This window comes from Equus asinus, chromosome 26 (genome assembly GCF_041296235.1).
Source record: "Equus asinus isolate D_3611 breed Donkey chromosome 26, EquAss-T2T_v2, whole genome shotgun sequence".
Lineage (NCBI taxonomy): Eukaryota > Metazoa > Chordata > Mammalia > Perissodactyla > Equidae > Equus > Equus asinus.
This window is the reverse complement of record NC_091815.1, coordinates 23825651-23838918: the sequence shown is the minus strand read 5'-3', so window position 1 is coordinate 23838918 and position 13268 is coordinate 23825651. Positions and strand designations below refer to the sequence as shown.

The 13268-nt window shown below is 56.0% G+C and overlaps 1 protein-coding gene across 5 annotated transcripts in view; it reads right to left on the bottom strand.

The window, feature by feature from the left end:
• RYR1 (ryanodine receptor 1) overlaps positions 1-13268 on the bottom strand; it is a 106663-nt gene that overhangs the window by 74175 nt on the left and 19220 nt on the right. For all 5 annotated transcript variants that reach the window (XR_011498491.1, XM_070498820.1, XM_070498818.1 and 2 more), the window contains exons 21-31: positions 11924-12028; positions 11588-11691; positions 11096-11179; positions 9984-10291; positions 8668-8870; positions 7633-7807; positions 7235-7443; positions 3176-3570; positions 2887-3019; positions 1920-2080; positions 1314-1479 (exon numbers count right to left, since the gene is read on the bottom strand). Coding sequence is in view for 4 of the 5 variants with exons in the window: in XM_070498820.1 (XP_070354921.1) it covers positions 1314-1479; positions 1920-2080; positions 2887-3019; positions 3176-3570; positions 7235-7443; positions 7633-7807; positions 8668-8870; positions 9984-10291; positions 11096-11179; positions 11588-11691; positions 11924-12028 (2043 nt within the window). In the remaining variant the exon portion in view is untranslated. The remainder of the gene's footprint in view (positions 1-1313; positions 1480-1919; positions 2081-2886; positions 3020-3175; positions 3571-7234; positions 7444-7632; positions 7808-8667; positions 8871-9983; positions 10292-11095; positions 11180-11587; positions 11692-11923; positions 12029-13268) is intronic.

Here is a 13268-nt window from a genome sequence, read left to right as displayed (position 1 = left end):
GGGTGGGTGTGAGGTGAGGGTGGGTGTGAGGTGAGGGTGGTTGTGGGGGTGAGGGTGTGTGGAGGGTGGGGGATGGGGGTGGAGGTGGGTGTGGGGTGAGGGTGGGGGTGAGGGTGGGGGTGGGGGTGGAGGTGGGTGTGGGGTGAGGGTGTGTGGGGTGAGGGTGTGTGTGGGGGTGAGGGTGGCTGTGGGGGTGAGGGTGTGTGGAGGGGTGAGGGTGGGGGATGGGGTGGAGGTGGGTGTGGGGTGAGGGTGGGGGTGAGGGTGGGTGTGGGGGTGAGGGTGGGGGTGGGGGTGGAGGTGGGTGTGAGGTGAGGGTGGGGGTGGAGGTGGGTGTGGGGTGAGGGTGTGTGGGGTGAGGGTGGGTGTGGGGGTGAGGGTGGGGGTGGGGGTGGAGGTGGGTGTGGGGTGAGGGTGGGGGTGGGGGTGGAGGTGGGTGTGGGGTGAGGGTGTGTGGGGTGAGGGTGGGTGTGGGGGTGAGGGTGGGGGTGGGGGTGGAGGTGGCTGTGGGGTGAGGGTGGCTGTGGGGTGAGGGTGTGTGGGGTGGAGGTGGGTGTGGGGTGGAGGTGGCTGTGGGGTGAGGGTGTGTGGGGTGAGGGTGGGTGTGGGGTGGAGGTGGCTGTGGGGTGGGGGTGTGGGGTGAGGGGGTGTGGGGTGGAGGTGGGTGTGGGGTGGAGGTGGCTGTGGGGTGAGGGTGTGTGTGGGGTGAAGATGAAAGCAGACTGGCTGAGAGTGGACGCTGTGTACTGGGGATGTGGAGGTTCATCTTGCTATTCTATTGTTGTCTACTTTTGAAATTCTCCGTTTAAAATAAAGTCTTACAGAATCCACGTTAGACGGGTTAATGGATGGATAGGCGGATAAATATGTGATAAAGCCAGCACAGTAAAACACAGACGGTGGATTTTCGGTAGTGGGTATGTAGGCGTTCACTGTACAGGTCCTTTACTTTTGCTGTGTGCTTGAAATCTTCCACAATAAAATGTTGAAAAGGAGAAGACCACCTTAGGATTCTCGTGCATCCTGGGGTGTCCCCTGATTGGTGAAAAGGTGGCAACTGGTGTCCCCCGGCCTAAGAGGGAACACGGACCTCTCTCGAAGGTCAAGGCTGTGTTCTGTCTCCTTCTTTCTGGGCTTCTGTTCAATGGATGGTTCAACTAGGTGGTCCCCGGGGGGCCTCCCACCTCTGGCCAGTCCTGAGGACAGACTAGGAGCTGATTCTCTGGGGTCTGGCCTGCGGGGTGTCTGGAAGGGTTGTCCGGGATGCTGGGACGTGAAGATGCTATTGCTAAGTTGCTGAGGGCTGGGCTCACCTGGAAAAAGGTGTTGCTCTCTTTGCCATTGGCCGTAAAGGTCATTAGGCCAGTGGCCAAGTCTACCAGGCAGCCGATGATAAGGTCCGTGTGGCTGATCCGGCCCTGCTGCCCGGGGCTCACGAAGTCTCCGCCCCACACCATGTAGCAGTTGCTGCACTTGAGGCTGGAGGAGACATGAGTGGTCCCTGCACCGATCCTCAGCTGAGGAGCTCGGGACCTGGACCCTCCCGAGCTCCCAGAATACCATGACCTCAGACCCCATCCGCAAGCACCCACCACCTGCAGACCTGAGCACTGACACCCCTCACCCCAGACCCTGAGCCCCTCGGAGCCAAAATTCTTAGAAGCTGGTGGGGGTTTCTGGAAGGAGGAGAAGGAGGGGGAGCAGGAAGACACAACAGACAAAGGAGGTAGCGTAGAAAGAGGAGGGCAAGATGGAAAAGGAGGAGAAAATGGAAAAGAAGAAATGGGAAAAGAGGAGGAGCCATTAGACCAGGATCCGTTAGCAGAAGAGAAACAGGAAGAGGAGAGGAGGAGGGGAGCTTGTGAGCAGGGGCCCAGCGCTGACCTCCCACCTCCACAGTCCCCACCCCTCGCCGGTACCTGCTGTGGACGTTGCCTTGTTCGTCCCCCATGGTCACCGTCACTGCCCGGACTTTGCTGAGGTCGAAGTTCATGTCGTGCTGGTGGTAGTCGGGGGTGACCCAGCCCACCCACACGCAGCTGGGCTCCTGGCCAGCGAAGACCCTCACGGAGTAATAGTACTGGAGAGGCAAAGGGGGACCTGTGGTCAGTCTGGAAGGCTGGTGACGCAGGGCTTCCCTGGCACCCTAAGTTGGTCTCTCTGGATTCTGTGTCCTCTGGCAGTTTAACAAGAAGTTGCCGGATTGGGGACCCCCTGGCTCTATGTCCTGCTGTTTTTGTGTCTACTGATGTATTTCTAGATTCAGGAATCCTTCAGGACTATTTTGTGATACCCCCAAATTTAGGTCCTCCCCAGGTTACAGCAAAGTTATAAATAAATAATAGCTCACAAATTAACTCAGGCCTTACGATCACCAGCAGGTGGGTACAATTTTCATCCCCATTTTACTGATGGGGAAACCATAGAGCTTCTACAGAAAGAAGTCCTAGAGCGGCCAGGCGACTTACCCAAGGGGCACCCAGGCAGCCCAGGGTTCTAACCACCGGGCTGTTTGTCTCAGAAAATATTCCAGCTTTGGGGAATCCCAAGACTATATTGGAATAATTGTAAATTCTGGTTCCTAGGAATATATGAGAATAACCATTGAATTTGGGGGTACCGAGTTTGTATGGGTGAACCCAAATATTGGGGTGCTGAGTCCATATCAGTTTAACCCTTGGATTTTGGGAGTTATAACAGTGTTCCTCATAGCTTCACTGTGTTCCCTGCAATTTTTAGGTCCCTGGCTCTATGGAATTAGGAGTCTGTATTTTGTGGTCTCCAGTGTATATTGGGGTGTCTCCAGGTTTAGGTGGTTCCTGGGAATTGCAGCATGAAATCTGGAAATCTGTGGAGTCCCCAGAGTTGAAGGCCCCAGGTTCACACCGTGGTCGTGTTGAGGATGATCTCAGGGTCGTCACGGTCGTTGGTGGGCACCACCTCATGAGGGAGCCGGGGCAGAGTAGGGGTGGCTGGTGGCTGGGTCATCATGGCGGCCTTCTTGGCCTTGAACAGGAACCTGGTGGTGAGAAGGAGCGGCTGCCGTGAGAACCAGCTCTCAAGCCCAGCCCCCCAACCCTGCCCCCCACACGAGCACCTCCCCCCAAAACTGTCATAACCAAAAAATTTCCATCACTTCCAAATCCCAACCCCCCCCGCCCCACCCTTGACTCACCCTCTCTTCTTGTTCTTCTCTGTGGTGGCATCCTTCTCATTCTCCACCCTGGCGGGCTGGGCCTCCACGACAGCCTGGGGCGTGCCCCCCGGTGCCCCCTCCTTTGCATTTCCCTCTTTGCCCACCTCAGCCTCGCCCCATCGCCCAGCTGAGCGGCGCAGGTTTTCATAGTCGGGGTCAGGTTCCGCTGCCCGGGCCTCGTCCTCCGCGGGGGGCTGCAGGCCGGGGGGTGCCAGGGGGGTGGCCCCTGCGGTGCAGCGGAAGTGCTGGTGGAACTGGACTGGAAGGCTCAGCCGGAGAAAGAGCATCTCCACTAGACTGTTCTGGGAGCCCCAGGTGCGGTGGGTCAGGCGCAGGCAGGGGGGCGTGTCCACGGTGCCGTCCACACGGGCCACCTGGGGGGGACAGGGTGCACTGAGCCAGGCAAGCAGCCTAGACCCTTGGTCCTAAAACTTGTTACACACAGAGCCACCATTAGTCCCTAGAGCACCTGCGTGAGAATTAGCCAGAGACTCACTCCTCTGAGCAGAGGAGCTCACGTGGGGCACACAGCTTGGCTGTGGGGTGCGTTCAGCCCTCTGTCAACCTTTGCCTGGGCACCTTGTGCGGTGACAGCCCTGGTCAGGCACTGGCATCGCTTGGGAAGCTTTCAAAACCTACCTGTGCACAGTCCTCACTCCACACTAAGTAATCCACCCCTCCATCCACCTCTCCGTCCACCCATCCATCCACCCCTCCATCCACCCCTCCATCCACCCCTCCATCCACCCGTCCATCCACCCCTCCATGCACCCGTCCATGCACCCGTCCATCCACCCGTCCATGCACCCGTCCATCCACCCGTCCGTCCACCCGTCCATCCACCCGTCCATCCACCCCTCCATCCACCCCTCCATCCACCCATCCATCCACCCCTCCATCCACCCGTCCATCCACCCGTCCATCCACCCCTCCATGCACCCCTCCATCCACCCGTCCATCCACCCGTCCATCCACCCGTCCATCCACCCCTCCATGCACCCCTCCATCCACCCCTCCATCCACCCGTCCATGCACCCGTCCATCCACCCCTCCATCCACCTCTCCGTCCACCCATCCATCCACCCGTCCATCCACCCCTCCATGCACCCGTCCATCCACCCGTCCATCCACCCATCCATTCACCACTCCATCCACCTCTCCATCCACCCGTCCATCTGCCAGTCCATCCACCCATCCATCCACCGTCCATTCACCCCTCCATCCACCCGTCCATCCACCTCTCCATCCACCAGTCCATCTACCGTCCATCCACCCGTCCATCCACGCCTCCATCCACCCGTCCATCCACCTCTCCATCCACCAGTCCATCTACCGTCCATCCACCCGTCCATCCACGCCTCCATCCACCCGTCCATCCACCTGTCCACCCATTCCACAGATAGGCACTGAGCACTACTGTGTGCCAGGCCCTGTTCCAGGTGCATCAGTGAACAGCACAAAAGCGCTGCCCTCCTGGCCTCTCGGGAAGATTTCTCGGAGAGAGCAGCCCATAAGAGTCAGAGTTTTGCAAAGGCTCCCAGATGAATTTTTGTTAAACTTGTGGAAATACAATGCTCAGAAAAATGCACACATCCTAAGGGCACAGCTCGCTGAGTTTTCAGAGTGAACACGCCCGTGTGCCCAGCACCCAGATGGAGAAACAGAGTACAAACAAGCCCCCCAGGGGCCCCCTCGGTGCCCACTTAGTCAATACCCTCTCAAAGCCAGTGAGGATTCTGACACAGAAATGCACCTACCTGGCCTAAATACGGGACACGGGCTGACAGAGGGACAGATGCCTGGCCTGTGCACTGCAAAGATGGACTCTCAAAAGTTTTCTGGAGACTCCAGAAACAACTGGAATGGTTCGCTTGCTTTGACACCCCTCCTCAGTGACCCATTATCAAGACAGACCTCTGCGCTCCTCTCGAGCCAATGAATTCACCCCAAAACTGTGCCACCAAGATTGGCTGTTCCCAGACTGTCCTCAGGGCCTTGTCCTCTCCCCTCTCCCTCTTCTCTTATCGAGGAGGCACTGCGTGCCCCTGCTCCTTGACCGTGGTCTACTGACCGACTCCCTCCTGTGACTGTGTGCAAAGTGACCAAATGTCCCTGAGTTATTCTTTCACGGTAACACCTCCTGATTTATCACACCATAGATTCGCTTTGCCTGTTCTTGAACTTTCTATGAATGGCTTCCCACAGGACATGCTCTTTTGGGTCTGGCTTCTTTTACTCAACACTGGGTCTGTGAGATTCATCCGCGTGGTTGTGTGTAGGTCCATTTCTGCCTTCCCACTGCTGTCTGGCATTCCGTTCTTTGGGTTGAGGACACCATCTGACTGTGGGATGGACTGGGAGGTTCGTGTCTGCTCTGCCGTCCTCTCCCTCCCCAGCCACCTCCCTGGTCTGTCTGCCTCCACTCTCACCTCCTACAATCCAGTGTCCAGAGGGACCGTCCAAAACTCAAAGCTGAACTGGACATCTCCCTGCTTAAAACCCTTCCATTTTTACCTAGTCTTACCCCTCCCCACAAATTACTTATGAAAGAAAGAAAAAGAAGAAACGTTACGGTGGAGAAACCTGGCAGACTCCACCTTAACCAAATCGTCAAAGTTGACGTAATCAGCATCAGACATGGCGACACCATGTGCCAACTGAGCCCTTGCGTCAAGCAGGGCACGGCCTCACTTCTGGGGCATCCCTGCCGAATATGTGTAACCCGAGCCCGATCAGGAGGGAACATCGGACAAACCCAAACTGAGTACCGTACTCCAAAAAAATGACCTGTACTCTTAAAAAAATATTGATATCATGAAAGACAAAGACTCAGGGGGCCGGCCCCGTGGCCGAGTGGTTAAGTTCGCGCGCTCCGCTGCAGGCGGCCCAGTGTTTCGTCAGTTCGAATCCTGGGCGCGGACATGGCACTGCTCATCAGACCACGCTGAGGCAGCATCCCACATGCCACAACTAGAAGAACCCACAACGAAGAATACACAACTATGTACCGGGGGGCTTTGGGGAGAAAAAGGAAAAAAAAAAGAATCTTTAAAAAAAAAAAAAAGAAAGAAAGACAAAGACTCAGAAACATTCTACTTTGAAAACTAAGGAGACACAACCACTAAATGCAACTTGTAATCCTGGATTGGATCCTGGACCGGAAAAATAATAAAGGGACTTTATTGCCACAATTAACAAAGCTTGACTATGGATTGCGAATTAGGAAATAGTGTGTGTCAATGTGAAATTTCCTGATGTCCATGACTGCACTGCGTGCAGTTCCATGAGAGCACAGCCGGTTCTGAAGGATGCGCATTGAAATACTGAGGGGTAAAGAGGCACGCTGGCTCCAGCTTACTCAAATGACTCAGAAAGGAGAAAAAGAGATTATGTGAGTGCTGGATGCGAACGATGCCCTGGATGGGGAAACTGAGGCTCAGGAAGACACAGCCACTTGCCCAAAGTCACAGGTCTGATTCTAAAATGCCCACTGAGGCTCAGTCACATAGAGTTCAAATTCTTCCCAAGTTGAGGGAAGTCACGTTGTGTATGTGGGGGCGTTTATGTCCGAGTCTGACCCAGACTTTTCAACGTTGGGGAAGAAAAGACACTAGAGTCTAAAAATTAGGATGCTCAGATTAATAAAGAGCTACTAAAAACAAATAAACAAAAATCATATACACACAGAAAACAATGAGTAAGGAAGGTGCCAAAATGTCCCCAGGGATTTATATTTCTTCAAACCTTGTTTTAGGATCAGATAGTTATAAGGACTGGAAATTTCCATTGGAGTCACTTAACCCAGCTTCTCTTTCCTCCCTTTCCCCATTTTATAGGTGATGTAGCTGCAGCCCAGAAAGGTTGTGGTTTGCCAAAGTTAAATGCTAAAAGACAGCCCCGGGAGCCCATTATCCTGACATCCCTTCTGCACGGTTTGCGGGCTAACCCAGGAGGAAAGGAGAAACTCAGGGGAGAGAACTGTGGGGAGATCGAGGTTTGGAGGCACATCAGAGGGTATCGAGTGGGGTCGGTCCTCACCTCATAGTGGGGGTGCTCAAGGGGCACGGCCTCAAACTGCGGAAGGCTCTTGCTGAACCAGGTGGTGACCGGGCGCTGCATGTTGATGGCGAATGGCTCAAAGCCTTCCTGGAGGCCGCAGATGGTAAAGAACCGCAGGGAGCTCACGTCCTGGCCCAGGTTCAGGTGGCCCACCTGGCCAGGCCCCAGGCTGCAGACGGGCAGGAATCCTGGGGGGAGGGGAGGGATGGGCGGGGGTGAGGATAGGTGGGCGGGGCAGGGGCAGCGTGGGGAGGGCGCACTGTGGAAGGAAGGGAGGGGAGAGGAGGCTGCAGGGGGCGGTGTAGGGTCAGAGGAGATGGAGGACAACCAGAAAGGGCATATGAAGGGGTCTCGGGGGCCACGAGGCCAGCCCTCACCATCGCCAATCTCAATATCCCGGAAGGCTGTTTCGGAGCCTGAATCGGACATGAGGATCTCGCCGTTGAGGGTGAAGATGATGGTGTTCTCTGTGAGGTCGATCATGCAGCCCACGACATCACCCGGCTGCCAGGGACGCCCAAATGGTTCACTGCCCAAGTGCCAGCGCTGGCCCTGTGAGGAGGCACAGGGAGGGCTCGGTGTGGGAGAGACATATGGAGAAATGGAGAGAGACGGCAGCAAGGAGAGACGCGAAAAGACATACACGCAAGGCATCAGGTCCGGGGCATGTGGGACAGGAGAGGGGTCACCCCCACAGTGTCCTTTATCTTTTCCCACATTTGCATCCATGATCCTTGGAACGTAAAGGATAGGCTTTCATGCTTTCACTTCTACTAATCTCCGTATCTCCAGCAAGTAGAGAGATGGAAAGGGAAAATGAGCCTATCACGTCCCCTGTACAGATCTATATAGACCCAGGTGCCCCTGGAGTAAATGAGTGGGTAATGAGATGGATGGATGGGAAGCTGAGTGTATGGCTGGATGGAAGAATGAAATGAAAGCTGAGAGTCTATATGGGTTGATGCAGGGCAGGAAGAAAGTATATACAGACAAATGGATAAATAGATGAATTGATGGATGCATGCATTAAATTATTGGATAGATAAATGAAGTCACAAATTGGTTAAATAAATGAATGGCTGAACTAACAAATAAGTTAGTAAATAGATGGAAGAGTAGAAGGCTAAGTGATTATCTGGACAGGTGAATAGATGGATGGGTAGGTGGGTGGATGGTTGGATTTGTGAATAGATGAATGGACAGATGGATGGTTGCGTAGAGAGATGGATGATGGATGGATATCCATGGACAGAGAGAGAGGGAAGGATGGATGGATGGATGGATGGATGGATGGTAAGGTAGATGCAGGGATGGGTGGACACCGTGAGGCACAGATAGAAGCAGGGATGGAGTGTATGAGCTGGGGGAGGGACCACGAGGCCTGGCAGAGCAGAGCGCAGCGGGGTACCCACGCGGTGCCCATTGAAGACATAGGCCAGCTCATCAGCTCCCAGCTCCACGTCAGGCCTCAGCTCAGGCCTTGCCCAGCCCACTCGCATCTCGCCTGTGGTGACCGCCTCGAATTCGAAGTACCAGCGGCCACTCTGCACCGCATAGGATTTCTCTGCCCGGAAGATGCGCACCCGGTCCCAACGAGACTGGCTCTCCACCAGACCTACAAATGGGGCCAGGCAGAGTCAGAGGCTGCGGGGGATGTGGATCCCAAGACATTGAAGGGGTGGTGGGAGAGGCCAGAGAAGGTAAGGGCCTTGGGGGAAGAGGGACAATTTCTTGGCGTTAGAGAAGAAGAATTGGGGAATCTCAGACTAGTCAGAGAGGTAGGAGGTTTCTACTGGGGGAGAGTCCTCCCCCCGTGTCTCTGGCAGTCAGAGCTCTCTGAGAAGAGATGCTGACACAGACACAGAGGGAGAAAGTTAGGTCAGTCAAGGTCATGGTCTGGGGTTAAGAGTCAAGATTAACGGGCCGGCTCTGTGGCTAAGTGGTTAAGTTCACACGCTCCGCTGCGGTGGCCCAGCGTTTGGATCCTGGGCGCGGACATGGCACCGCTCGTCAGGCCATGCTGAGGCGGCGTCCCACATCCCACAACTAGAAGGACGTGCAACTAAGATATACAACTGTGTACAGGGGGGGTTTGGGGAGATAAAGCAGAAAAAAAAAAAAGATTGGCAACAGTTGTTAACCCAGGTGCCAATCTTTAAAAAAAAAAAAAAGAGTCAAGATTAAGGTCGACGTTTAGAAGCACAGATTGAGAGCAGGATCAGGGAGAGGGGTCAGACTCAGGGGCAGGGAGGGGATAGAAATCGGGGTTGGGGCCAGGAGTTGAGAAATTGAAGATTGAGGACCAGAGCCAGGGTTAGGGGTCAAGGCTGGGATTGAGTCAGTGATAGGTCAGGGGTCAGGTTAGGGGTAAAGATTAGAGGCTCTCTGAGTCCTTAGTTGGGTGGCTCCATAGTCCAGAGGTCAGGGGTTAGGGGTCATCACTAGGGGTCAGGATTTGGAGTCAGGGGTCAGGGTGAGTGCTCACTGGGCCCCTGGCCTGGCTGCTCAGTGTTGTAGCCATAGCCCTGGCAGGGCTTGAGTTGGGTCAAGGTCAGTGGTCAAGATCGGGTTCGAGGTTGGGGTCAGAGTAAGTGTCAGGGTTGGGGGGAGGGGGTCAGTGGTGCAGATGTAGCCCATTGAGGTGCTGAGTTGGGTCAGAGATCAGGGGTTAGGGTTTGAGTCCAGGTCGGGCTAGGAGTCGGGGTCAGGCCCAGAAGTCGGCACTCACTGGGCTCCTGGTCGGGCGGCTCGATGTTGTAGCCATAGCCCAGCAGGGTGCGCACGGCCTGGCAGAGGCTGTCCCGGTTGCTGCGCTTGGTGGCCTCGTCCAGCAGGCGATAGGGCACAAGGCGTGGGTTTCGGCGTGCGGGGATGTCCTGCACCGAGCTGTAGCTCCAGCCCTGGGCCACGCGGTCTCGCGCCCACACATTGTGCCCGTTCTCTGCCAGCCGGTCCACCAGCGTCGTCTGCGCTGGCGTGAGCCGCACGTGGCTCAGGTCCAGCGGTGCCGGCTTGTACCCGTTGCTCATCATGTACCTGTGGGGTGGTGGGGCTCCGTGGGATGAGACCCCCCTCCGCTCTGGACTCTGTGCTGTGGGATCCCCGACTCCCGACCCTTGCCCCAGGATCCCAGGATCCTTCACTCTGAGCTTTGGAATTTCTGGCCTTTGATGTCTGACATCAGGGTTCTACGACTCCCTCAAAGAAGCTTGGAGATACCTGACCTCTGACCCCAGGATCCTGTGACCTTAGCAAGGGCTTTGACTTCACTGACCTCTGGCCTCTGTGACCCCTTCATCCTGATTTTGGGAGCCTCCTCTCGGACCCTGGAATTCTCTGGCCTCTCACTGCTAACCTTGAGGTTTCTTACCTCTGACCCCAGAATCCTATCACTGCAGACTCCTGGCTTTGGAGTCCTTCACTCTGAACCCCAGCTTCTGTGCCCAGGACCTCTCACCTCTGACCTCTCACCTGTAATTTTAGGGTCTCTCACTTACACCTCCAATAACTCTCACCCTTTTCCGTGGGCCCCTTGCCACTAACTCAGAGATATTACCACTGCTTTCATTCTCCCTGGCTCCACGGCAGGCCCTGGCCCCGGGTCCTGACTCGCTCCCACTCTCTCTGGAACTCCCAACTCAGCCATCCTGACACCGCCCCAGGGCACTCCCTACTGACTCCAGAGCCTGCCCCCTGCCCCTATGACCTTCACCCTAACCCGCGGCCCCTTCATCTCTGACCTCAATCTCCCCACAAGACACCTTGACTGCCCCAGCCCTCACCACAGCACCCCCAGCCTGGATTCTGTTCCCAGATGGGCCCCGGGCCACCCACACTCACGTCTTGGGGAGCTTCGTCTTCTTCAGGTTATCCTCCGCCTTCTCATCTGCCATGCCCACGTGGCAGCCCAGTGCCAGCAGGGTTCTGGACGGGGGCAGGGGACAGGGTCATGCCCGCCACAGCCTCCCTGCCCCTGGCCCTGTCTCCCCCAGCCTGGGCTCCCCTTCCCCCTCCGCTCCTGTCATCTCTGACTCTGGGTCTCTTTGACTTTCTGCGTGTCTTTGTCCTCATCTCTCTCTGGGTCTCTGTCTCTCGGACTCCCGTCTTTCCCTGTCTCTTTGTCTCTGTATCTCTTTGACTCCGTCCATCTTTTCCTGTCTGCTTCTCTCCCATCTCTTTCTGCCTCTGTCTCTCTTTCTCACTGTCTGTCAGCTTCTGCCTCACAGTCTCTGTCTCCCTCTCTCTGTTTCCCTTCTTGTCTCACTCACTGTCTCTCTCAGTCCCTGTCTCTCCTGGCCCGCCCCCAGCCCCCATTCCCCGGTGCCCCCTCACTTGAGCGTCTCCCCAGACATCTGCAGGTTGTAATTCCGCTCGGGCTCCGGGAGGCTGTGGAAGTTGACCAGACACGGGTGCAGCCTCTTGTTGTCATCCCGAACCTGGGGAAACCCCAGAGTCAACTCCTCGGGTCCCCTTCCCTCCCCCCAACACTCCCACGCTATGGCCTCTGACCTCCAACCTGTATGCAGTTCTGCCTCTGGAAAACCAAGGACCCCCCTGGTGCCCTAAAGTCCCTTCCCCCGCCACCGGCCCCTCCCCGCCAGTGAGCCCATCTCACTCCTCCCACAGCAGGTCTAGCCTGACCCGCTCGTGCTGCGGGCAGCCCCTCACCGGGCCATAGGTCCAGCCCTGCTCGATGCGGGTCAGCGCCCAGAGTTCGTGGATGTTTTCTGCCAGCTTCTCCCGAATACGCTCCAGATGGGGAGGCAGGACAATCTGGGGGAGGGGGGACAGTCGTGAGGTCCCTGAGGCCCCTCTAGCCTGTGCCATGACCTCTCATCCTGAGAACATCTATGGGCCACAACAGGGCCCCTCACGTGCTCTCTGGACCTTTCCTGCCATCCCGCAGCCCTGCTCTCAGGGTTGATACCCAGCTAAGTAGGGACCTCCCATTACCAGAACTAAGGAATTCTCTGGGAATGGGCCTGTCTCCCCCTGTGGACCGGGAGCTCCACAGGGCAGGGCCTGGGGCTGCCTCCGTCTCCACCACTTGCCCAGCCCTGCCCAGCCCAGAGCCAGGCCCAGAGGAAAAGCTCCAGAAATGTTTGCTGAATGAATGGATGAGTCTCTTTTCCTCTCTGTGCGATGAGGATCAGAGCAATATTAACTCGTAATACTGACCTCTAAGGATTCAGTGCAATCACTTCCATAAACCACTAAATGTCGTACAGTTTATAGAAATGGCTGGCACACAGTAGGTGCCTAATAAATGTTTACACTGTTGGTGGTCTGCAGGCAAGAGATAATTGTTGGGCCAAGGCCGGCCATGGGGAGGAGAGGAGAGGTGGGAGGGATGTGCAGGAAGCCGAGTGACAGCCCATGAGGCTGACGGGCTGGGGGAGGGGGGGGAGGCATCCAGAAGGAGGCCTGGTGCTCTGGCCTGGCTACAGGGGGCTGGCAAGTTCACCCCTGAGATAATGTTACAATACAGTAACTGTATCGAGTACTCACTATTTACTCAGGACAGTGCTTCACATGATTTAATTCATCTAGCCTTCCTCACAGATGAGGAAACTGAGGCACAGAGAAGAGAAGCCACTTGCCCATAGTGGACCTTGTAGTCAGGCCCCTAAACACTATAGCCTCTCCTATGGGGACATGCCTGGGGGGAAGGTGGGGAGTTCAAGCTGGGATAATGAAAGTGGGAGCGGCTGGAATAGAAGAAATGTCTGACACATAGCACTGGGTAACATCACAGGCTTTGGGATCAGATGGCCTGAGTTCAGATCAGCTGTGTGACCTGCACAGGTTGCTTAACCTCTCTGGGCCTTGCTTTCCTCAACTGTAAACTGGAGGCAATAATAGTACTTTCTTGAGGAGGCTAAACTGGGATTCTCCCTTGATCGAGTCCCTTACCTCCTCTCTGCCTCAGTTTCCCCATCTGTTAAAGCACAAGGTCCCCAACTTCCAGCTCAGCTCCCCACCTCCCTGACTCCTAGGAGAGTCTGCCTCCCCA